The sequence below is a fragment of the Hemitrygon akajei genome, chromosome 23 (assembly GCF_048418815.1).
Source record: "Hemitrygon akajei chromosome 23, sHemAka1.3, whole genome shotgun sequence".
In the NCBI taxonomy this organism is placed as follows: Eukaryota; Metazoa; Chordata; class Chondrichthyes; order Myliobatiformes; family Dasyatidae; genus Hemitrygon; species Hemitrygon akajei.
Window position 1 is genome coordinate 26,622,297 of NC_133146.1, and position 23,368 is coordinate 26,645,664.

Sequence of the window (23,368 nt, forward strand, 5' to 3'; positions counted from 1 at the left end):
GAGTCACAGAACGGACTAGTACAGAAACAGGCCCTTCTGGTGCATCTTATCTGTGCTGAACTATTAATCTGCACAGTCCATCCCCCTTCCCATCCGTATATACTTACTCAAATTTCTCTTAAATGTTGAAATCAAACCCGCGTTCGCCACTTGCGCTGGGAGCTTGTCCCACATTCATCTTCCCCATAAACTTTTCACCTCCTTAACCAAGACTGCTAGTTCCCGTCTCACCCAACCTCAGAGGAAAAAAACCTGCCTGCATTCACCCCATCCATACCCTCAATAGTTCTCTTTACTTCTATCAGGTCTCCCTTCAGTCTCCTACGTTCCAGGGGATAAAGTCCAAACAATGTTCTCAGGCCGTGTGTCTTCAAGTGGCAGGGAGGGCCCACAATCTGGGAAAATAATTTTTGTCCGGTTGATATTTTTGAATTTATCTGTGACTATACTGTGTAGCTGATGGCCTCTGAGTTTGGTCTCTCCTACCTCACCTTTTCAGAGCCAATCCTTACTAACCTCATTCACTATTTTAAATACTGCTATTATTCTGCCCCCTCCCCATCAGAATAGAGAAAGGTGCCCCAGTCTGTTTCATTTTTAGCACTGCTCAAGTTTAATTTGGTTTTATATCGGTAGGTGAGCTATTGTTCTGTTTAGTAAAATTACATGTTAGTGCCGGCCTCCTTTATCCTGCCATCTAATCCCATTATTAACCCTACAATGCACTGCATCATAAAACTCTCACTTCCTGTCAGTGAAACACAACTCCACAAATTATACATAGGAACATTAAAAGGTGCAACTTCTAAAACTTACCATGAGACCACAGATCAGCACCAAAAATGGGATTTAAACTTCTCACGAGACCGAGCACCAAATAATAAAGGATCAAGGACAAGGCTAGGAATCAGAACACTACGCTCTAAGCTGATTGAATTTGGCCCTCCTGTTTTATTATGTCACGTGATCCCTTTCAGTGAATCACTGTCCAGTAATCTGCTCCCAACCACTTACTGTACGCATAACTGACCCCTCAAGGACAGTGTCGAATTGTGACCCTATTCCCAGGAAACAGGCTGTTTTTCCTCAATATTCTTTCTGAAATTATGGTTTGGCTCAAAATACCACGCAAGTCAGGGAAAACATAAAACAGAGAAGAAAGGTCCACTGTGACACACAAGGGAGCAAAGTGGAAATTTGAATATGGCTTTCTTTTTTGGACATTGCAACGCTTTCAAATGATCCTAGTTGACAAACAAACGTTTGCTGGAAAGCACGAGTGCAAGATCCTGAGCTCGAGGAAAATGAGTAACTCAGCGTGTTCTTCAACAGCAGTGGGACAACCCTCACCACAAGGACTTCCATAAAACCAAGGAGTCCCACGACTGCCCTGAGAGCGAGCAGGGATGTGCAATAAATGCCAATTCTGCCAGCAACACGCTGAGAGCTCACAACAAAACACACCAGACCCCAACGCTAAACTCAGGCTGCACAAGAAAAATACTGATTGAGAGAGATTTTTAAAAAAAACGTAGCCCAATAGAAACACATCAACATACCGTTCGAATCCATTACCTGCAGCTTTTAGTCATCGTGACCTGATTCTATCAACCTAGACAAAACTGCATTTGCCACTTTAAACTCGTGTGTAACTTTCATCTGGAATAATCACATTTGAATCACAATAGTCTTTCTGCTCTATCTAATCAAAAATAGTTTTGTAAATTTGCAATAAAATTGAAACATAGCAGGAAAGTACTACATGTTAAAATATGTATTATTGACAAGAATTCCCAAAGGAATGAACTGTGTAACATTCCCCCCTTTTTAAGTATTCTTGGATTGGGGAAAACTGATAGTATCTCTTCAATAAGTGCAGGTACAAAAATGACATAGTAACTACAGAAAAGAAACAGTGGTGAGATTAATCAATAGGGACACCAGGTCACAAGACATAGGAGCAGAAGTAGGCCATTCAGCCCATCAAATCTGCCCTGCTATTCCAGCATGGTTGATTTATTATCCTTCTCAACCCCATTCTCCTGCCTTCTCCCCAAAACCTTCGAAACCCTGATTAATCAAGAACTTATCAACCTCCCATTTTGAATAGACCCTACATCTTGGCTGCCACAGCTGTCCATGACAATGAATTTCACAAATTCACCATTCTGTAACAAAAGAAATTTCTTCTTTTCTCTGTTCTAAAGGGATGCCCTTTGGTGGAAATGCTCAATAGCTCAAATCTATAATATATTCTGCTACTTAATCCCTGCTTTATAAACAATCCATGAATCTACGAAGTAAGTCTGGCCTTAGGTGTGATGACTAACAACTATGATGGAACAAAGTCATAAATTACTAAGTAGAGTTTAGAATGCACTCAAGGACTTAGCCTGAATAACAATACACAAGAGTCCCACACCTTAATAGAAATATAGCACACACTATCAAAGCAGGGTGTAATGGATCAGGTCCAGCATTGATCCAATTCACAAGGACAAATGCTGAGCTCAAAAAAAATCTTACATCAGTTAGGGGAAAAAAGTCAAGATTAGAAATATTGCACTGCCTTTCCGCTGTACGAATTTGACGACCGTCAAACCTACCTGCACATTGGACGCTCAACACCTGCCCTTTGATCTACAGCATGACTAGTGAATTTATTAACTTTTTCAGTAAACAAGAATCACAGGAAACTTCCCAAACAAAAAATTATCTCCTCATCCTTGTACGCTACATAATGCAAACTCAGCCCAATTCTCCCATAACTACAGGCATGCAAAAGCCTACGATAATAAACGACTCACACCACTTGATTTTTGAGTTTCTTTAAAAAAAAAAGAGTTGGTACTTTGACAATTAGTAAACTTGAGATTTTTCTGTGGTACATTTTTGACTCATTCCTCACAGAGGTACGGTTACTGTAATACGAGCAGAGCTGGGAGGAATGCAATGCTCTGTTTTAAATTAGTCTGAGGAACTGTTTATTGAAGCAACTTGTGTTCATCATTTTGAATTCAGTTCCTACAAAATACCCCAACTGTTGTAGTCAGCAATTCATATTAATTTCTTGTTAGATCTTTCACTGCAGGTCTGGACCGAAATCCAACAAAATATTTTACTAGATGTAGCTGGCATTTTGCCAGTTACCATCTAATGTGTAAAAAAAAAGGAGTACATGACAATGAGTAATTTATTTGCTGTTATTTGTTAACCCTTTGTCAACTTTCCAATTCAGCAGTTTAAAAAAAAATATTTTCTTGGAGAAATTATTCGATAAATCACTTAAGAGAAAGAATTAAAATTTATAAACTCAACAGTCCCAAAGCGTTTCACTGCTGATGGAATATATTTGAAACAAGGTCATAGCTGTAATGCAGTGAAAATCAGTGCCAATTTCTCCATAACAAGGCCCAATAAATAGCTATATGTTACACGACATTACGATTTTTAAGTTAACGACTGGGTTATGAGAAAGAAGCTTGTCCTGTATTTTGAATAAGCTCATGCAAACTTTTCTTCACAGAAGGAAGATTCCACACAAAAAGAGGCATCTCTACACATGATCCCTGGCTTGGCGCTAGGCTGGAATGTCAACACAGAGAATCTAATTAATTTCTAGAGCAAGTCTTCAACTCAGCATCTTCTAAATTTAATTCAGAAAGAAAGCGCCGCCACACATATTGGTAGGACCTTGTCAGAAAAGAACTCAATGAACAAGATTCTGTAGATGTTGAAAATCCAGAGCGCGCGTGCACAGAAAATGCCTCAGAGCTCAGCAGGCTATGCATCAGCCGTGGAGAGGAAGAAACAGTTCGCAGCCCTTTATCGGGACTTAGTTGTAGTCCTTGGTACTGCCTGCAACATGGCCAAAGAAACTAGATTGTATATTCATCAAAATATGTCAACTTTACAACACAGGTGTTTAAATTACTACTTCAAACAATATAGACCATTTTTTAAAATATTATTTTCTCAACATTTCAGTCTGACTGTAGACTTTATTCATCTCCAGAGATGCTGCCTGACCTGCTGAGTTCCACCAGCACTTTTTGTGTTCCTCAATACTTTCCGTCTGTCTACAATGGAAATTAATTCACATACGAGGGGTGATTGATAAGTTTGTGGCCTAAGGTAGAAAGAGTCAATTTTAGAAAACCTAGTACATTTATTTTTCAATATGGTCCCCTCCTACATTGACACACTTAGTCCAGCGGTCGTGGAGCATACGGATCTTGGACCTTCAGAAAGTGTCCACAGATGGGTGATTGATAAGTTCAAGGCCTAAGGTAGAAGGAGATGAGTTATACAGCTCCCGTTACATGTACATGCAGTTCAACTCTTTGAGTGATTATGCAGAAAGTTTGAAGTTAATAACTCATCTTCTTCTACCTAAGGCCACAAACTTATCAATCCCCCCCCCCCCCCCCCGATGAGTTATTAAGGTAAAGGAACCTTAGGAGACTACGATCATAATGTGATTAGTTTCTCCATTTCAAATTGCAGGGTGAAATCTAGTCAGATGTATCAGTATTACAGTAGGGTGCAGGGAACTACAGAGGAATGAGAGAGGAGCTGGCCACGGTTGATCGAAAACACGAGCAGGGATGAGAGCAGTTCAGGGGCGTGCGATCCCAAAGCAGCAGCAACATTCCAAAAGGGTGGATGCGGCAACCGTGGCTGACAAGGGAAACCAAAGACAACGTTAAAGCTGAAGACAGAATATGAAGTATAGCAAAACTAGTGGGAAGCTAGAGGATCAGGAAGCTTTTAAAAACCAAAAATGCAACTAAAAAAGCAACCGAGTCAGTGGATGTCATTTACTTGGATTTTCAGAAGGCCTTTGACAAGGTGCCACACACGAGGCTGCTAAACAAGATAAGAACCCATGGTATTACAAGAAAGACCTAGCATAGATAGAAGAATGTTTGACTGACAAGAGGCAAGGAGTGGGAATAAAGGGGCCCTTTTCTGGTTAGCTGTCAGTGACCAAAGGTGTTCTACAGCGGTCTTCGTTACGTCCACTATTTTATCGCGTTATATGTTAATGATCTGGATGACATAAAGGATGGCTTTGTAACCAAGTTTGCGGATGACACAAATATAGGTGGAAAGGCAGGTAGTCATGAGGAAGTAGGGAGTCTGCAGAAGGACTTGGACAGATTAGGAGAATGGGAAAAGAAATGGCAATTAGATCGCCATGTGTATGGCCATGCATTTTAGTACAAGGAATAAAAGATGCACACCAATTTCTAAATGGGGAGCATGTTCAAAATTCAGAGGTGCAAAGGGATGTGGAAGTCCTGGTGCAGGTTAACTTGCAGATTGAGTTGAGAGTAGGAAGGCATATGCAATGTTAGCATTTTTTTCCCAAGAGGACTAGAATATAAAACCTCTGCATACAAGGCATCAGTCGGAGCATATTTGGAATATTGGATGCAGTTCTGAGTTCAATATCTAAGAAAGGATGTGCCGACATTGGTGAGGGTCCAGAGGAGGTTTATGAGAATTATCCCAGGGATGAAAGAGTTAACTTATGAGGAGCACTTGATGGCTCTAGGCCTGTAATTACCAGAGTTTAGATGAATAGGAGGGAATCTCATTGAAACCTACCAGATATTAAAGGGGCTAAATACAGTGGATGTGCAGAGTATGTTTCCTATGGAGGGGATTCTAGGACCAGAGGGCAGAGAGAAGAAGGTTGTCCCTTTAGAACACAGATAAGGAGAATGGAGTTGAGAGGGAAATTAAATCAGCAATGATTAAATGGTGGAGCATGCTTGTTGGGCCAAATGGTCTAATTCTGCTCTGTCTTATGGTCTTAAAATACAATGTTTATTATTTTAAATCCAAACTCATAACCCCACAGTTTCCATAGTCTGACCAACTCAGATCATACAGGTATATTAATGAACAATTTTTTTCCTAATTTAATACTGCAACCAATACCTTCCACCTTTGCTTCACAATCCTTGCATAGACAAAGTTGTTCAAAAATACTGTGAATAGTTGTGGTCCCACCTGGATTCTCGTGAGGTACCACATCTCAATAACTGACACCACCTAGCCCCAACGTGTGCCAGTATGACATTTCTTTTTGGGGGGAAAAAAGGTAATTAGTGTGCCCCATTCCTTCATTTAATACATTAACATGGAAAAGTGATGAGACTAATCATCTAACTAACCTATTGTTAACCATCTTTCCTTTCCTGGCTTTGTTAGGCTTGGATTATTTCCAAGTCTCTATTGGCTGGCTGCAAGGTGCACTTATTATCCATCTTTAATTGGCCTTAAAAAAGTGACAGCAGTTTACAAACAGGCAGTTTGATAGGGTGGCCCACATTCTTCTATATATATTTTAAAGTTTCTTTCACATATTACTAGCAAGTACATGTGGGCTTTACTATAACATTTCAAATTGCATATTGATAAAGGTCATCTTAGTCCCTTGAGGTAGGCTCCATTTCACTATGAGTCAATTCTGCAATACACTGAAAATCATTTTGCATGGGCAGTATATTGAAAACCAGTCTTCGTGTATTGTTCAGACTGTGGGTCATTACAAACAATGTACTCAATACAAATACGGAAACCTCTAGCGGTGCAGGGAGAAGTATCCTATTTGTAATTTTGAGAGATTATCCTCGCCCGCCAAAGGTTTTAATATTTTAAAATAAAGGCTGCAAAACTAATAAGAGTCTAATTGCCGATAACAGATCCCTTGAATAGTTTGCAGATACCAATTGTGTCTTTTAAATTAACTCATAAACAGATTCATGTTTCTAATCTAATTATAGGCCCGAATAAAATTAACTTTAAATACACTCTTAGCAGAAACTCACAGACAGAATCATATCTATGCTGACTTAACAGTTAATCATCAGTAATCCAACTAATTAAATTTAGAACAGCAAAGAGCCTTAGCCAAGTAGCTGGTAATTTGTATTAAATTCTGACAGTGATGGATAGTTACTGAATGAATTAAAGCTGACTAAGACATTTGCTTACAAAGCATCTGAGTTGATTTGAATTAAAACAAAGTAGATGCAGGCATGGACCAGTTAAAGCCCGAGGGACATTAGTGAAATCATCAGCATTAAATTGTTTTCTGCTTTGCTCAAAATAAAAGCTTCCATCCAGCATGAGGCTACATCACAAGGAAGAGAGGAAAAAAAATCAAATGAATTTACTCTGCAATGAATACAAAATAATCCACGTGAAAATAAACACTGTGCTCTGAGCATGTTCCAAAATGGAGCACAATTCATCCTGACAGCATTCTGCCCCACTTAATCATCTTAAAGTGTTGTAGCAAAGCTTGAATCGGTAGTGTAAACATATTTAGTCATTGCTTTCCTGAGGGAAAGAAAACCTCTAAATCAGGCCACTCTATCAGAATCAACTGGGAGCTGCTTGTTTTTTTTATTCTCCTCGACATTGGTGTAGCTGACCAGAAGGAAACAATAACTAAATCTTGTTTTATACAATCAGAAAAACAGCTAATGTGAATTTGAAAACTGATTATGAACTCAGAATATTCATGCTACATAAGGGTCTTACAGGAAGAAAATGGAAATAAATTTCAATATGAATTTTGGATACACTACTGTGCATGAACCTGAGCAATGGGTTAATCATCGGTGATTAACTAGGTACAGATTGACACTCAGAATCAATCAATGCTGTGAATTGCTCAACCAAGATTAACTAGTATTATACATCATTAACCAGCTCTACAGATCAATCAAAGAGATTAACTAACACAGTCAATCTGTGGCCTGCTATCAATCAGCCCAGCAGTTCATTCACGGTATTAACCAGTACCAGGGATTAACCACCATGATGGATCAATTGCCTGGGATTAACTAGTCTAGCACTATACCAGAGTCTGAATTAATCACCTCAATTACTACAAGATATCTGCAAGCCATCAAGCCTCCATCGTTCAAGATGTTCTTCTCAAATGATCTTCTCTGCCTGCTTCCCATCACCCTCAATACCTCAACTTTAAATGGCTGGCCTCTCATTTTAGAGTTACATCCCCTTGTTTGCAACTCTCAAAATGACAAAACTAGTCCTCCAGATCAGTTGACCCAATATAACTTCAAATGGCTTTCCTCCCACAGTCCAAAGACGTACTAGTTGGTAGGTTAATTGGTCACTGTAAATTGTCCCGTGTTAAATTGGGGGACTGCTGGGCGATACGGCTAAAGGACCAGAAGAGCCCACCCCACACTGTATCTCAATAAAATAACTTCAATATAACTCACTCCAATACAACTCATGCTGTTGATCAATGACCAGGAGTTAACTAGAGCTGCAGGCTAATCCGCCAAAGTAACTAGCACTATGAATCAATTACTGTTGAAATTCCCTGGGATTAACAGGTCAGATACTGATATACAATGTAGACCCCGCAACGTAGATATCTGGTCAATCGACTATCCCATTTTTACTTCAACTTTATCCGATGTAAATAAACGTTGAGCAGTTTTCATAACCAAGACAATTACAGCTACTAGTGTGAAATGTTCCAATCAGCAGTTTCATGATAAACCAGGCTTTGCCCTTGACAAGGTTACAGCTCAGACTTGGACTTGTTTTTAAAAGTTCATAAGGGATGGTTTTGACAGGCGAACTCTTACCTCTCGTAGTGTCTGCGAGTACACGTCGCTGCACTTGTGCTGCCCGGATTACCACCTAGTTCATCGTAGATCTGCTTCCACTGTCGACGTGCTGTTATCTGCCATAATCACAGTAAGAGCCAGTGTTAGATGACGCCTGACTGTTGCCCTCCTACGATAGGTTGTATAACCTGACATGTGAACTATCCCCATATAACACACCCTTTTTAAATGGAATTTACCAAGCAGCTCCTGAGGAAGAACTTTAGCTCAACGAGAAACCAACCAGATAAATGGTGAAAACTGGAAAGAGTCGTTGGGAATGTAGGGAGAATGAATTAGGATTAATGTTGGATGAAATCAGATGGACACTTGTTGGTCACTGTGGATTCAATGGACTGGAAGGCCTTTATCTTTTCTGCAGGTCTATAATAATCCTCTCTCACCAGGTGAACCCCACAATAGGTTACAATGGCACCTTAACAGTCTCCAAATGTGCTGATCTGGAATACAGTCCTGCTGGATATTGTAGATAGAGCTAAATCCTGCTCATCACAAGCCATTTCCTGTTCCTCAGCCAGCAGTATTCCTACACTGGTCAGGACAGTCCAAAAATTCTGGAAACAAGGTACTGAAATGGACGCATACCAAAAATTTTAAATCTGCAATTTATTCTCAGTTCTTTCCAATCCTCGATTTCCCACCCACACCATCCTGGGGTGCAAGATGGGGCACCACAGTAACGTAGTGGGTTAGCATAACGCCTTAAAGGACCAGAGACCCAGTTTGATTCCCGACTGTGTCTGTAAGGAGTTTGAATGTTTTCCACATGACCACGTGGGCTTCCTCCAGGTGCTCCGGTTTCCTCCCACATTCCAAAGACATTTAGGTTAATTGGTCACATTGGTGTACAGATCTGTTCAGCTGCAAGTGCCTGTTACAATGCTCTGTAAATAAAGATGATATGATTCTCAGCTGGGTCTGATGCTGCACCTCTACGAGAGGCCACTAGAGGGCAGACACAAAGAACTCAGCCACCGATCACTGTGATCCATTACAACACACACAAACTGCTGGAACTCAGCTGGTCAGGCAGCATCCATGGACGCGAATAGACAATCGAAGTTTCGGGCCGAGACCCTTCTTCAGGACTGGGAGAGGAAAGGGGAAGACATCTGAATAAAAAGATGGGGGTGGGGGGTGGGGGGGCGGGAGAAGAAGGAGAACTAGAAGGTGATAGGTGAAGACCAGTGGGTGGGAAAGGTACAGGGCTGGAGAGGAAGGAATCTAATAGGAGAGGAGAGTGGACCATAGAAGCAAAGCAAGGAGGAGGGGCACCGGAGGGAGGTGATAGGCAGGTGAGAAGGGGCAAGAGGCCAGAGTGGGAAATAAAAGAGGGAAGGGGGAGGGATTTTTTTAAACCAGAAGGAAAGATCGATATTCATGCCATCAGTCAGAGGCTACCCAGACACAACACAAGGTGCTGCTCCTCCACCCTGAGTGTGGCTTCATTGTGCCACAAGAGGAGGCCATGGACTGATACGTTAGAATGGGAATGGGAATTAAAATGTTTGGCCACCTACTTTACGACAGGTCCCATTAGTGTCAAGGAGGCCACATCAGCAGCATGAGTATCGATTTCTTCCAGTTAAAAAAAATCCCTTCTCCTCCTCTCCTCCTATTCCCCACTCTAGCCTCTTTCCTCTTCTCAGCTGTCTCTCACCTCCCTCCGGTGCCCCTCCCCCTTCCTTTTCTCCTACGGTCCACTCTCCTCTCCTATCAGATTCCTGTCTCTCCAGCCCTTTACCTTTCCCATCCACTTGGCTCCACCTATCACCTTCTAAGCTATCCCCCTTCCCCTCCCCTCACATTTGTATTCTGGCATCTTCCCCCTTCCCTTCCCGTCCTGAAGGAGGATTCCGGACCGAAACGCCAACTGTTTCTTCATCTCAAGGACACTGCCTGATCTTTCCTGAGTTCCTCCAGCATTTTGGGTATGTTGCATCTGCAGAACCTCTCCTGACTGTGATTCATTTGTTACCTCCACCTGTGGCAACAAGTCAGTAACACACCCCCTGGGTATCTGATAACTGGTACAAATCAAAGGGTATGAACCTGCTGCACATTAAACCTCTTTCTTATGAATGGAAAAACTCAAGAAAGCCTTTCCACCATGCACCATTTTAGAGAACGCCCGAGTTGTATCAGTCTAACTGGGAATGGAAATGTCAAACAAAGGACACACGTAAGTTTCTTTTTAAAGGAGCAACTGGCAGAATTTCTCAATTTAAACTGTAAACTGCATGGTGTTGCACGTGCACAGCCAAGACAGGGGTAGCTGAATTTTACACACGCACAGATTCGGACACTGAAGGTGTGGAGTTGTGTGTTAGCATTACATGAGTTTTCAGTTCAGCCCATCAGTCAGGGTGATTTGCTCTTGAGTGACGTTGGTGTCTCTGTGAAATGGTTTTGGCTGCAGCCTGAATCTTCAACAGAAAAATTCATTTCGATTTTCCGCAGCGGAGAGAGAGTTCAATCTACTTCACTTTAAAACATCAGCACTCACTGGGCATTGGTGTAAGGCCATAAATGCTCTGCACCCATAGTAAACACGGGTTTGAACGCGATGTGTGTCACGTGCAAGCCTTGGTAATGCAAGGATAACTAAAAGGATGTGTAAGAACATATTGATTTTCACTTCAGCGCCAGGATTGTGTTACAAGGCTCTCCATTTATATTTCAATTTACATCTCCTTGATATGCAATCGTATTTTACAATGCTTATTCAATTTTTTTTTACAAGACATAACTATTGTGCGTGAGTTACATATTCAGAAAGGCCTCTCTAAAAGGAAACACAGCTCCATTGTAGCCTGATTTGCATAAAAGCCCTGTATGAGAACAGTGTATCATGTAGAGAAAATGGGCTTTTGCGCAGTGCAATTGTCAATGGAATTTCATTACTAAAGGCTGTAATGGAAAACCTAGGCAACAGGGGTACTGTTATTATTAAAACAAACAAAAGAGTTTGTTTTCAGAAACAATGCTGCTTCTTGCATCCATTCGTTAGCAATTACATTTTCTACTTTTTGTAAATAATATTTATAACTTTCTATGATGAAATGGGCTTTTATGCTTTGTTAACTGGTGGCTTATCAAGCTGTGTGAATACACACATTATAAATTCTTGCTGGTGAGCAGAAAGCAAACATAATCTTCTTTGTGTACAATGCCACGGCTAAACATTTCATATCTATGCCCAGAGCTGAAGCCTCTTAGATTACGGGAGCCCATTCTCTATCAGATCAATATTCTGCGGAGCAGAGGAAGAAAGTGACTGTCACAGCACCAAAAATGGAGAGGAGGGAGGAAGAGTGGATGGAAGAAGCAGAGGGGGCAGAAAGTGAACAAAAGAGGGAGCAACGCAGATTGAGCAGAGAGGAAAAGAAAAACAGTGGCCATAGAAAACATTATTGTATCATGCCCAAAAATAACACAATGGAAATTTATAACCTCCTACATTTGATGTAAGCAATGGATGGTATTTATGCTTGGCTGACATCACATCTCATGACTTTTATGAAAATTTCCCTCTTGCAAGACACTTGCCGCACCCAAATAACACTAGACCTTCAGTTATCAAAAACGTTAGCTCGCTTATTCCAAAGAAACAAAGCAGCAGCTTTTCTAGATGTCTGTCATTAGAATCAAAACATTATAATTCACTGAGAACTGTTTGATATCTGGAGAAATTACTATAAAAGCAGAAGACCCTTTTCTGTTGAATCAAATCCCATTCATAATCACTCACCAACTTTGAGGACAGTAACTTTTAAAACAGCAGATATGACAGCCTATCTGCACACTACACAGTACCACTAGCAGGGTGTTTTTTTTTTAAAAAAAAATTCATTTACCTATTTAACCAATAAAAATTTATCATTCTCAATCATGAAATGTTCAACTGTCCCCTGAATTTGGGAGGGGTCAGTGTGAATCACATTTTGCCTTCATCCCTTATGGACCTAATTTTATTACACATTTACATTCTTCTCTTTCTCAACAGAAGAAATTATTTATCTCCATGTGAAAAACCTAATCATATTAAACACCCGAAATACACTACCTCTTGAACTCGATATGCTTTTAAATCCTTTAAAAGAGGACTTGTTTTAACATCTGACGCACAACAGTTTACAGCACCACACTGAAGCACTATTCTAAATTTTACGCTTGTATTTCTGAAGCAGAACTCAAATTGACGCTCTGAACTCAGTGGCATAATAACCCCGTGTATTTGAAAGTCACTTTTGGGCCATTTCGTTCCTGCCCAAATAGCTAGGTTATTAGTACTTTAACAGTTGGTCTAAAAATGTTAATCATTCTATATTCAGAATGCATTAATCTCCTACTGACTGACCAGACAAGCAAAGGATGTGGACGTCATTGCTCACTGTACTGATGGTTTTTAATATTCCATATTAGCTTGTCAAAAAAAGCAACTGACAAATGGCCTTTACAATTCTTTAACAACCATTACTGACTCACTTTTCAGCCATTAATACTTTCCCATATTACAAGTGAACAGATGCCAAGTAAGCAGCCAAGTAAAAATTCCTTTCTACAGTCTTGGCTTGGCTTTATAATTGTCCCCTTTGAGAGGCAACATGGGAAAAAATTACAGAGCTCACTTCTTTCCTTGACAGAGGAGCTGTTACATGTGTTTTCCACTTGTAGCTTTTTACAATAAATCTGCTCCATTCTAAATCTGGATCTAATCTCCAGCCTCTGTGCAAGAAAAAAAAAGGACCTTTTAAAAATGTACTCAGAATGTCTGCAGCCATGCTAAGAATTTGTCATAGCCACCATTTATTTATACGGACAGCTGAAAAACAAGACTGAAAGAAGCAAAGTGATCTTTAGTGAAGCAATAGAGGACTGACTTACCACTTCATATCCTCCGAGATTCTGGGCCGCTTGGAACATAGTCCAAAGGTTAACTGTTTAAAGAAAAACAATAGGTGTAAGGATTATCGAAAGAAATAGCAGGAAACGATTGTAGTTGTATAAAAGTTAATATTAGCCAATGATTTTTCAAACATTACGCTCTTAAACTATGAAACGTTAACTTTTGAAAGAACAACAGCCGACAAAGTGTACCAATTTTTAATGTGTATACCATGCCCAGGGTGGGCTCTGCCTCTGGTCACTTCTGAGAGTGATCGTGCCCATTAGGGGGCTGGGCACAGCTGGCATCAGCCAGGCACTCACTGGCAACACAACCCACGTGCCATACGTTTCTTCCGCTGCCTGCAGAAACTGGTGCTTCTGTGGACTATCTATATGGCACTCTGAGGCAATACCAGGGGCACCATTGCAGAGCGATGAGGCAGCCACAAGGTTTGCACTGGAACAGTGGCATCTTGCACACCGCATCTGCTAGCCTCAGTTTTCAATGGCCAGCGTCACTCATCACACTTCAATGTTTAGATGTTTCGGGCTGCACATCGTCATCACCGACCCTTTAATCAGTGTGGACCTCTCAGTGGCTTGGGGTCACGCGTGGTCACTTCAGAGCAGGGCTGACACCGACAAAGTATGTCTTCCCTCACTCCTGAACTGTGGCTGTCATGGCCTATAAGCTCCTATTCAATTGCACTGCCTGTGAGTGATGATAAACCTGATTCTGATATGGGTCTCTATGGTGGACTAGGAGTGGAAAGGGAGCAGAAGAGGGGAATCATATTTGGGGAAAAAGGGGAAGGCAGACTGGAGAGACATTCTGTAATGATCAATAAACTAACTGTTTGGAATCAGGCGACCTTGCTGGTGTTAGGGCTGGGTACTCCCTCCCTGTCACCTGCTCCAACTACACCATTTCCAACATCTTTCGCTCCGGCCAGATTTACAAACTCGCCCTCTGCTCCACAATGACAAATACAGTGCTGTGCATGTTTTATGCATTTCTGATCGCTGCCTCAAGCTTTTCAGGCTATCCCAGTCAGCATTAGCGTGACCTGCAGCACATGCACCAGCGCAACGTGGAGATCATCCAGCTTACGAGATAATGTGCTTTACTTAGAAACTGGTTTCTCTGGTTACTTAATGAATGGTATTGGATCACCAATGCCCACAATTTTAATCTGGTAATCCACACAGCGATACATAATGGGCATCCAGGCATCTCTCAGGTAAATTGAGGCTTCCTATAGCATCCATCACAATCTTGGGACATTCCAAACCATTTGAAAGTCCGTGTAAAATGTAAACACTAGATTCTGTAGATGCTAGAAGTGCAGAGCAACAACTTGTCCCGAAGGGTCTCGGCCAGAAGCGTCAACTGTTCGCTCCTCTTCATAGATGCTGCCTGACCTGCTGAGGTTCTCCAGCACTCTGTGTGTTGCCATATGAAAAGTAGCCATCATTATTCTGCATCGGCAAAAGCATGCAGCTAACTCCCACAACCTTATGAGATTAGATTAATAGTTTCAGTAATGTTGGTTGATTCATAAATATTAGCCTATGTACTAGGAGACCTCCCAGCCTTCAAAAAGCATTGCTGCGTGGAAATGAAGACAAAGCTTTACATTGCTCAGTGGAGTAGCAGCAATTCCAAAAGTACGATACCCCGTCATTATGCCATTGGTATCAGACTGGGTGAGATGCTCATGTTTCTGCAAGGTCCACATTGAAGATCTCATTTTGATGCGCAAATGGGAATAACCTTATCCAAACCACGATTCTGCAGCTGCTGGAAATATTAGGAACACACACAAAGTGCTGGAGGAATGCAGCAAGTCAGGAAGCATCAATGGAGGGGAACAAACAGTTGACATTTCAGGCTGAGACCCTTCATTGCGTCCTAATGAAGACTCTTGGCCCAGAATGTTGACTGTTTATTCCTCTCAATAGATGCTCCAAACCATATCACCACAATGAAAGATTTTACAGATGCACTACGGTGTAGGGATTCAGCCAAGTTTGTTCACACTTTTTTTGGCAAGGTGCATCTTCAGCTTTGTCGGGATGGTCCCCTACTCATCAGACCACCGCACATTAACAAGAAACAAACTGGATCCTGTAATCTGTGCATTAGCTACTTCATGGTGGGAAAAACCTCTATCCTGTCCAAAAAGAAAAATCAGTTGTAGCTTTCAAGAGGTACCAGGATAGCTCCCAGCTCCCAATAAATCACCTACTCAACCTCAGCTTACTCTTTCTATGTGTACTGCCAGAAGATCTAGTTTTCAGAAGCAAAAGCTGAGTTATCTTGTTACTGTTTCATGGTGCCCATTGCAGAAGGAACAAGGAGCTGTACTCAGTCCCACTCTGTAACAATGAATGTACTTATTCCTATCATATAGCCATTGTGTGCAATGAATGTGCAATCTTGTCAAAGTTGAAAGTAACAGGCATCAAGGAAGTTGACTTCTATGAGGATAGGTTGAGCGAGCTAGGGATTTTCCTCATTGGACTGAAAGGGGATGCAAGCAGAATTGATTGAGGTGTACAGGGGCTGATAAGGGGGAGTGTGCCTTATGAGAATGGGTTGAGTGAACTCAGCCTTTTCTCCTTGGAGCAAAGAAGGATGAGAGGTGACCTGATAGAGGTGTACAAGATTTTGAGAGGCATTGATCGCGTGGATAGTCAGAGGCATTTTCCCCCAGGGCTGAAATGGTTGCTACAAGAGGACCCAGGTTTAAGGTGCTGGGGAGTAGGTCCAGAGCAGATGTTAGGGGTAAGTTTTTTTACTCAGAGAGTGGTGAGTGCGTGGAATGGGCTGCCGGCAACGGTAGTGGAGGAGGATATGATAGGGTCTTTTAAGAGGCTTTTAGATAGGTACATGGAGCTTAGTAAAATAAAGGGCTACAGGTAAGCCCAGTAATTTCTAAGGTAGGGACATGTTCGGCACAACTTTGTGGACTGAAGGGCCTGTATTGTGCTGTAGGTTTTCTATGTTTCTATGATAAGAGGCATAGATTAAGTAAATAGCCAGAGATTTTCCCCGGGATGGAAATGGCTTATACAAGGGGCCATAATTTTAAAGTGACTGGAAGAAAGTTTGATTGAGGGATATCAGAGGTAGATTTATTTATTCACAGAGAGCATTAAGTGCGTGAAGCAAGCTGCCAGGAGTGGCAGTAGAGGAAGATACATTACGGTCATTTAAGATGGCACATAGATGATAGAAAAATGAAGGGCTATTTGTGAGAGAGGGATTAGATTGATCTTTGAGTAGGTTAAAAGATCAGCACTTGCTGTAATGTTCTAAGTAGGTGCACAGAAATACAAGAAATACAGAAATACAAGTACCAATGAACTACAGGAAAGAACAGGATAAAGAAATACTCAGGTCACTCCATTGTCACAGAACAGGGGAGAGTGTAGTTTTGACCCAATGATAAATCTCTCACATACCAAAGCCTGAACCACATGATTTAACACCTATATTCATCAACTGCTCTATTGAACTATGAGTCAAATAACACTGGATTTGAGTTTAAAATAGCGGCAGTCCATCATGGCTACCTTATATTTTTGCAAACGATCAGAGGGTAAGGACTGGAGACTGCTAAAGAGAGCTCTGTTGTTTCAAATACAAGGTGAAGAATCCTGCTCCTCCGATTCAACCAAGTGTAGGTCAAACAGATCTTCACTAACAGATCCAAGATCAGGTTGAGGAATTAGTTCCACAAAGAGTTGATTTCCAGCATTTTTGAGGTTAGATGGCTTATGGTTCCATAGCAGATACAAATATGCAGAGCTGAGAAGTTTGCAGAGATTGGACATGCCACCTAACTTGAATAGATACAGAGTGGAGAGTATCCTAACTGGTTGCATCATGGCCTCAGATGGAAACATCAATGCCCAGGAATGGAAAACTCAAAGGAAAGTGGTGGATACAGCCCAGTCCAGAGGAAAAGCCATCCCTCCCACCCCTACCAGGGAGTGCATTTACATGGAGAATTGCCAGAAGGAAGCAAGATCCATCATCAAGGTCCCAAACCATCCAGGTCACACTGCCTTCTTGCTACTGCCATTGGAAAGGAGGTACTGGACCCACACCACCACTGTTATTATCCTACAACCATCAGGCTGCTGAACTGGTATGGATAACTTCACACACCTGAACACCGAACTGACTCCACAACCCATAGACTCACTTTCAAGGACTCCACAACTCATATTCTAGTATTATTTAATTTTTAAAAAAATTTATACATAGTCTATTTTACACTTTGGTTGTCAGACTTTGTTATGTGTAGTTTTTCCACAAATTGATTTGTACTGCTTTATTTCCCTGTAATTGCCTGCAAGAAAAATGATGATAAATTTACTTGGACTTAACTGAGATTTTGGACAGCCACATGCAGAAGTTGAGTTCAACCATGATATGGTGAATTTGTAAATAAGAACAAATACTTAAACCTGATTAGCTTGGAATCATTTCTAGCATTAGGCACAGGGTTAATAGTACCTAATGCTAGACCAACTATTGACACAAAACCTTTGGATGAATCAAACAGAATAAAGCTTGGACATCAGAGAGGAAAAAGATGGTGAAGTCACACCTGGTGGTAATGAACACAGGCCATGGAGGGACACAGGATGTTCCCCCGGGCAGGTGCAAAGCAAGGGAACAGAGTTTGTTACTCAACTCAGTGATGAACATAACAGAATTGTATCTCCTTTGATTTGATCAGTCAGCAATGAATGGTCAGGGACTGGGCTTGCAGTGCAGGGGCAGAAGGGTGGCTTCAGTCTTCCTGATGTCCACTTAGGGATAAAGTCCGATTCATTCACAAGCTACTCAATGCTAATACAGGGAGAGGGAAAAGGAGAGCAACTAGGAGTGAGAAAGGGGTTGCTGCAGTGACTTCAGTATCCAATTGGAAGTTGCGACCTTCCTTCTACAATTTAATTGGGGAACTGGTCAATGTGCTGGCTACTTGGGGAAAGGTTGAATTGTTAACTTTGGAAGGGTTCTGGAAGTGGACAATGCTAGATAAGATGGTGGGGACAGGGACGATGGAATAACCAAGTATATTAAAGCTGATGAGCAAACTGAGAACAAAATGATGGAATTTCATCTGCAGGGGGTACTGATGGCAACTTTGACTTGGCCTCTCAATGCTAGTAATGAAGCAATATCGGTCCGGAGATCAACCAAACGATTGGGAAAGGAATGGGAGGGGCAAGAACCTGGTTGCTAAGGATGTATTCAAGAGCCCAAAGTAGAACTAGAAGTTTAAACATGGAGAGCAGATTAGAGAGGGGAAAATCAAGTGTGAGCTTCTGATGAATTGATAGGGATTTTGACAGGAGGGAAATGACACTCTCTGCTTCCCTAGAAAGTCATCAAATGCCAAAGCACGAAAAGGAAAAGTAAAGACATCTACAGATAATCATTGAAAGGTTTCAGCAGGCTCTATTATTGCAAAGCTCTTGCATTATTAATTGCATTACCAGCTGTTAAATTTTCAAAAAAGAGGATGTGTTTTGAAGAACATTTACATTTAGTTACATTTTGATGTATTTTTTATTGGACTTATCTCGATCTTAAGTCTCACTTAAATCCCATTACGCAGGAGCTTCAGTACAGCCTGCAGTAGAACAAGATATGAATGTTCTCATTTTGTTGATGAGTGTACCGCAGATACTCTCAGCAAGCTGTAAATGGTCTGATTTCTCTGGTAATACCATTCAGAGGCTCCACAGATCAAAGATAAAACAAATTGCACTTTGCTGCCTTAATTCTTTTTGAAAAGGAGAAATCAGTGGTGATCTCAAAGCACACATTTGCACTAGAGTAATTTTCATTGCCAATTACTCAGCTGGAGCTACTAATCTATTTACACTGTAAACTGAAACAAATTCTATTCATATGGAGACAGTATGGTGAATGGCATACACAAGACTCAGATACTGTACTTATAGGTACCAACGTGTAACAGGCATGTTACTGGTTATTGACCCAAATAACAAAAGTTCAAACCTCACACTACCAGCTTGAAAATTTAAATCTGGTTTGACAAAACTGGAAAATCTAATAAATGTCCTTCATGGCACAAAGCAGGTCATCCTTACCCAATCTGGTTTGAGGCCACGCTAGCCTTTTGAGTCTAAGATTCCCACTGAAATGACCACGCTGCTGTTTTAATACAAAGGATGGACAGTACATGACAATCTTAATGAGATAAACACAAGAGGTCCTATAGATGCTGGGAATCCAGAGCAACACACACAAAACACTGGGGAATTCTGCAGGTCAGGCAGCATCTATAGAGAGGACAGTCGACATTTCAAGCTGAGTCTCAATGAGAATACTTTTATTACTCTTGTTCACGACTCTTTTCTCCTGGCTCTATTGATAGTCACCACCAAGCGAACTTTAATTTCATCTTCCAATTCCTATTGCAGAGAGAGGTTCAGGCAAAAGCTTCAAAAGTGGATAGTGGAAATTAAAGGGAGAGGCCACGAGTTCTGAAATTGATTAGATCTATGGTTGCTCTAAGCTTGTGATAGTACGTTATGCGGAGATACCCAAATGTGATTGTGCACAAGTAGTTTGTCAAAGCATTAATTTGAAGTTAAGTGCCCTCAAATCCCAAGGCCATGTCAATCGTATGGCTGCACGCAGAGAGGACTAGTGCAGAGGGCCAGCCCATAAGACCAAGGAGCAGAATTAGGCCATTTGGCACCATCATTCATTCATGGCTGATTTATTACCCCTCTCAACCCCATTCTCTTGCCTTCTCCCCGTAACCTTTGATGCCCTTACTAAGCAAGAAACTATCAGCCTCCACTTAAAATGTACTCCAATGATTCAGCCTCCATAGACATCTGTGGCAATGAATTCCACAGACTCAAAGTTCATTATCGAAGTAGACATACGTCACCATGCACAGCCCTCAGATACATCTCTGGCAGGCATTCACAGTAAATAGAAACGCAACAGAATCAATGCAAGACTGCATCCAACAGGATGGATAAACAACCAGTGTGGAAAAGACAAACTGTGCAAATACAAAAAAGAAAAATATAATAAATAAATAAATAAATAAGCAGTAAATATGGAGAACGTGGGATGAAGAGTCCTTGAAAGTGAGTCCATAGGCTGCAGGAATGCTTCAGTGACGGGAGGAGTGATGTTATCCTCCTCTAGTTCAAGAGCCTGATAGTTGATGGGAATAACTGTTTCTGAACTTGGTGGTGAGAGGCCCGGGGCTCCAGTACCTTCTTCCTGATGGCAAAAGTGATAATGAGCGTGGCCTGGATTGTGGAGAGCTTGATGACGGATGCTGCTTTCCTGTGACAGCGCTCCGCGTCGATGTGCTCAACGGTGGGCAGGGCTTTACCTGTGATGTACTGTGCCGTATCCATGGCTTTTTGAAGGCTTTTCTATACAAGGGCATTGGTGTTTCCATACCAGGCTGTGATGCAACCAGTCAATATAGTTTCCACCACACGTCTACAGAATTGTGTTTGGGGGAAAAGGCTATTTATTCATTCCAAGGACACAGAGCTGGGTAGAAGTTTACTAAATTAGACCAACAAATCAACTCGGGCACAGTACAGGCCCTTCGGCCCACAATATTGTACTGACATTTTAACCTATTCTAAGATCATGGATGATAACAACTGGAGGGCCTAAGTTTTTTGCTTAAATGTCCTTAATGTATCAGCGTCTACCATGGCTAGCCCAAGAGCAAGAGGCCTTCCAGGTCTGATAAATGACTTTCAAACATCCTGAATACAGATGACATAGATGCACTTCATTAAGAACCAACGATGGACACCACAGTAGCATTATTCAAGAAAAGACTTGCATAGCAGAAAATCCCTTTTGGCATTCAAGGAACTGATAACGTATCTGACATCTACAATCAGAAGTGTGCACGCACGACGGGACACAATAAACAAGATGTACGTATGATGAATTGAGAGCCCACTTTTTACATTAAGACGTGCTACAGATCTGTTATACAGGTAAGTGAAAGAAAAATAAAGGTCACACAGTCCCTTGCTTCCTGGGAACACCAGCAGCTTGCCAACCACTTACCTATAACAGTCACTCTCTGGTGTTACTCAAGGCTCAACAGATGCAACTGGGCATAAAACATGGAAGGATTTTATGCCTGACAATGAGCATGCTCCTAGTCTCGTTACCTCCAGGTAAGGGTCTAGCAGATGCACACAGTACTGAAGGTGAAGGCAATGTTTGGTTGTTTGCGTATGACAAGGTGAGTTTGAAACATATGAAGCAATGCATTCAAATTATGTAAGGAAGTGATGCTGTTACCCACTGTGCAAAGTCCCAGGGAGGCTCTGGAATAACTTCCAAGTTAGCCATTCCTCTAAGAAACCCAGCAATAGGTGTAAGGCCACTTTATTTACTGTAAGGACCAGGCTGAATATTTTGAGCTTGATGAACTATGTAATTCTGCACATTCTTCTAATGACTGGCTTTAACGAAGTCTTAATGAACAGTGAACACATTTCGAATAGACCCTAGCAATGACCACTCAAAATTTCTACTTCTGCAGTGAAGCGATAGATATGAACCAAACACAGGGGAAAGATCTATTCATCTTACAGCAAGAGAGCGACAGAGAGAATATGCGTGTGTGTGTGCACACACACGTTTTCTTCCATTTTATTGAATAATGATGGGGTAAACCTCATTCTTCTCTACACAAGGCTTTCAAATGTCCCCAAATTAGGCATTTCAACAGCAACTGTATGTGGAAATGCCAGCTGATGGCCAGATACAAATACAAACCAGCGTACAAGGTCATCACATCGAACTACTTTCACTGCAGTAGCCTACTTGCTGCTAATAGTCTGCACTTGGGACAAAAGCTCCACTGAATTAATAATACAATGCATCACCTGATCTTTCCCAGTCAGTGCATCCATTTGGTGAAATAAATTTTTACTCATTTCACATGTCACGAATTCTTGAAAGATGTCATAAGAGGGAGGGAAAAAAAGGTCACACCTACTTTGTTTAAATCCAAGGTACGGTATCCTCTCTATGGGAGTATTTCTTTCTTTCATATACTTGTAAAGAGCAACTAGGAAAGCCTGCTCCTCTCCTCTGGATTCACTGCCCGCTGCAACCTTTGATTTTTCATCAGCTGCGATATTTTTGCCGTTGTTGTTATTCTTGGGTTTTGCCATCATGGTTTTGAGCTCACATTTCGACTGCGATGGAAAATATGCACAGAATTTATAACAGCACCGTGATTAACACATCACATTTAAATCTAAAGTTTGTAAGGAACTTGAAGGTTACTATTTCCTAAATATTGCTATACAAAGCACTTATGATAGTTCAAAACATTTCCATTTATTCACAAGTCCTTTGGTACTTCAGGATTTTCCAGAGCACTTTACAATCAAGGAACTAATATATCTTATGCAGCGTATCTAATGAAACATGATCAAACAAAACTCGACATGAAGAAATATTAACATGGAGGCAGAAGACACTGGTATTTTTGCTCCAATCCCGGCATCTGCAATCTGCCGGAGGAACTCAGCGTGTCAGGCAGCATCCGCGGAGGGAAATGGACAATTAACATTTCGGGTCGATACCCATCACTCAGACTGGGCACACACTTCCCTCTGGCACGTCATTTTTCAACTCAATTAATATCAATCTGTAGCTTTCAAACAGGAAAGGGGTAGCAAAGCATCGAGGGAATTCCGGATATTAAGACCTGACTGGAAAATGG

The 23,368-nt window shown here is 41.4% G+C and overlaps 1 protein-coding gene across 4 annotated transcripts in view; it reads right to left on the reverse strand.

Moving 5' to 3' along the window:
• The window catches only part of arid5b (AT-rich interaction domain 5B), a 142,969-nt gene that overhangs the window by 23,772 nt on the left and 95,829 nt on the right, over nt 1-23,368 (reverse strand). For all 4 annotated transcript variants that reach the window (XM_073027240.1, XM_073027241.1, XM_073027242.1 and 1 more), the window contains 3 exons: nt 22,634-22,835; nt 13,575-13,627; nt 8,646-8,743 (listed from right to left, as the gene is read on the reverse strand). In XM_073027240.1, the coding sequence (XP_072883341.1) occupies nt 8,646-8,743; nt 13,575-13,627; nt 22,634-22,835 (353 nt within the window). The remainder of the gene's footprint in view (nt 1-8,645; nt 8,744-13,574; nt 13,628-22,633; nt 22,836-23,368) is intronic.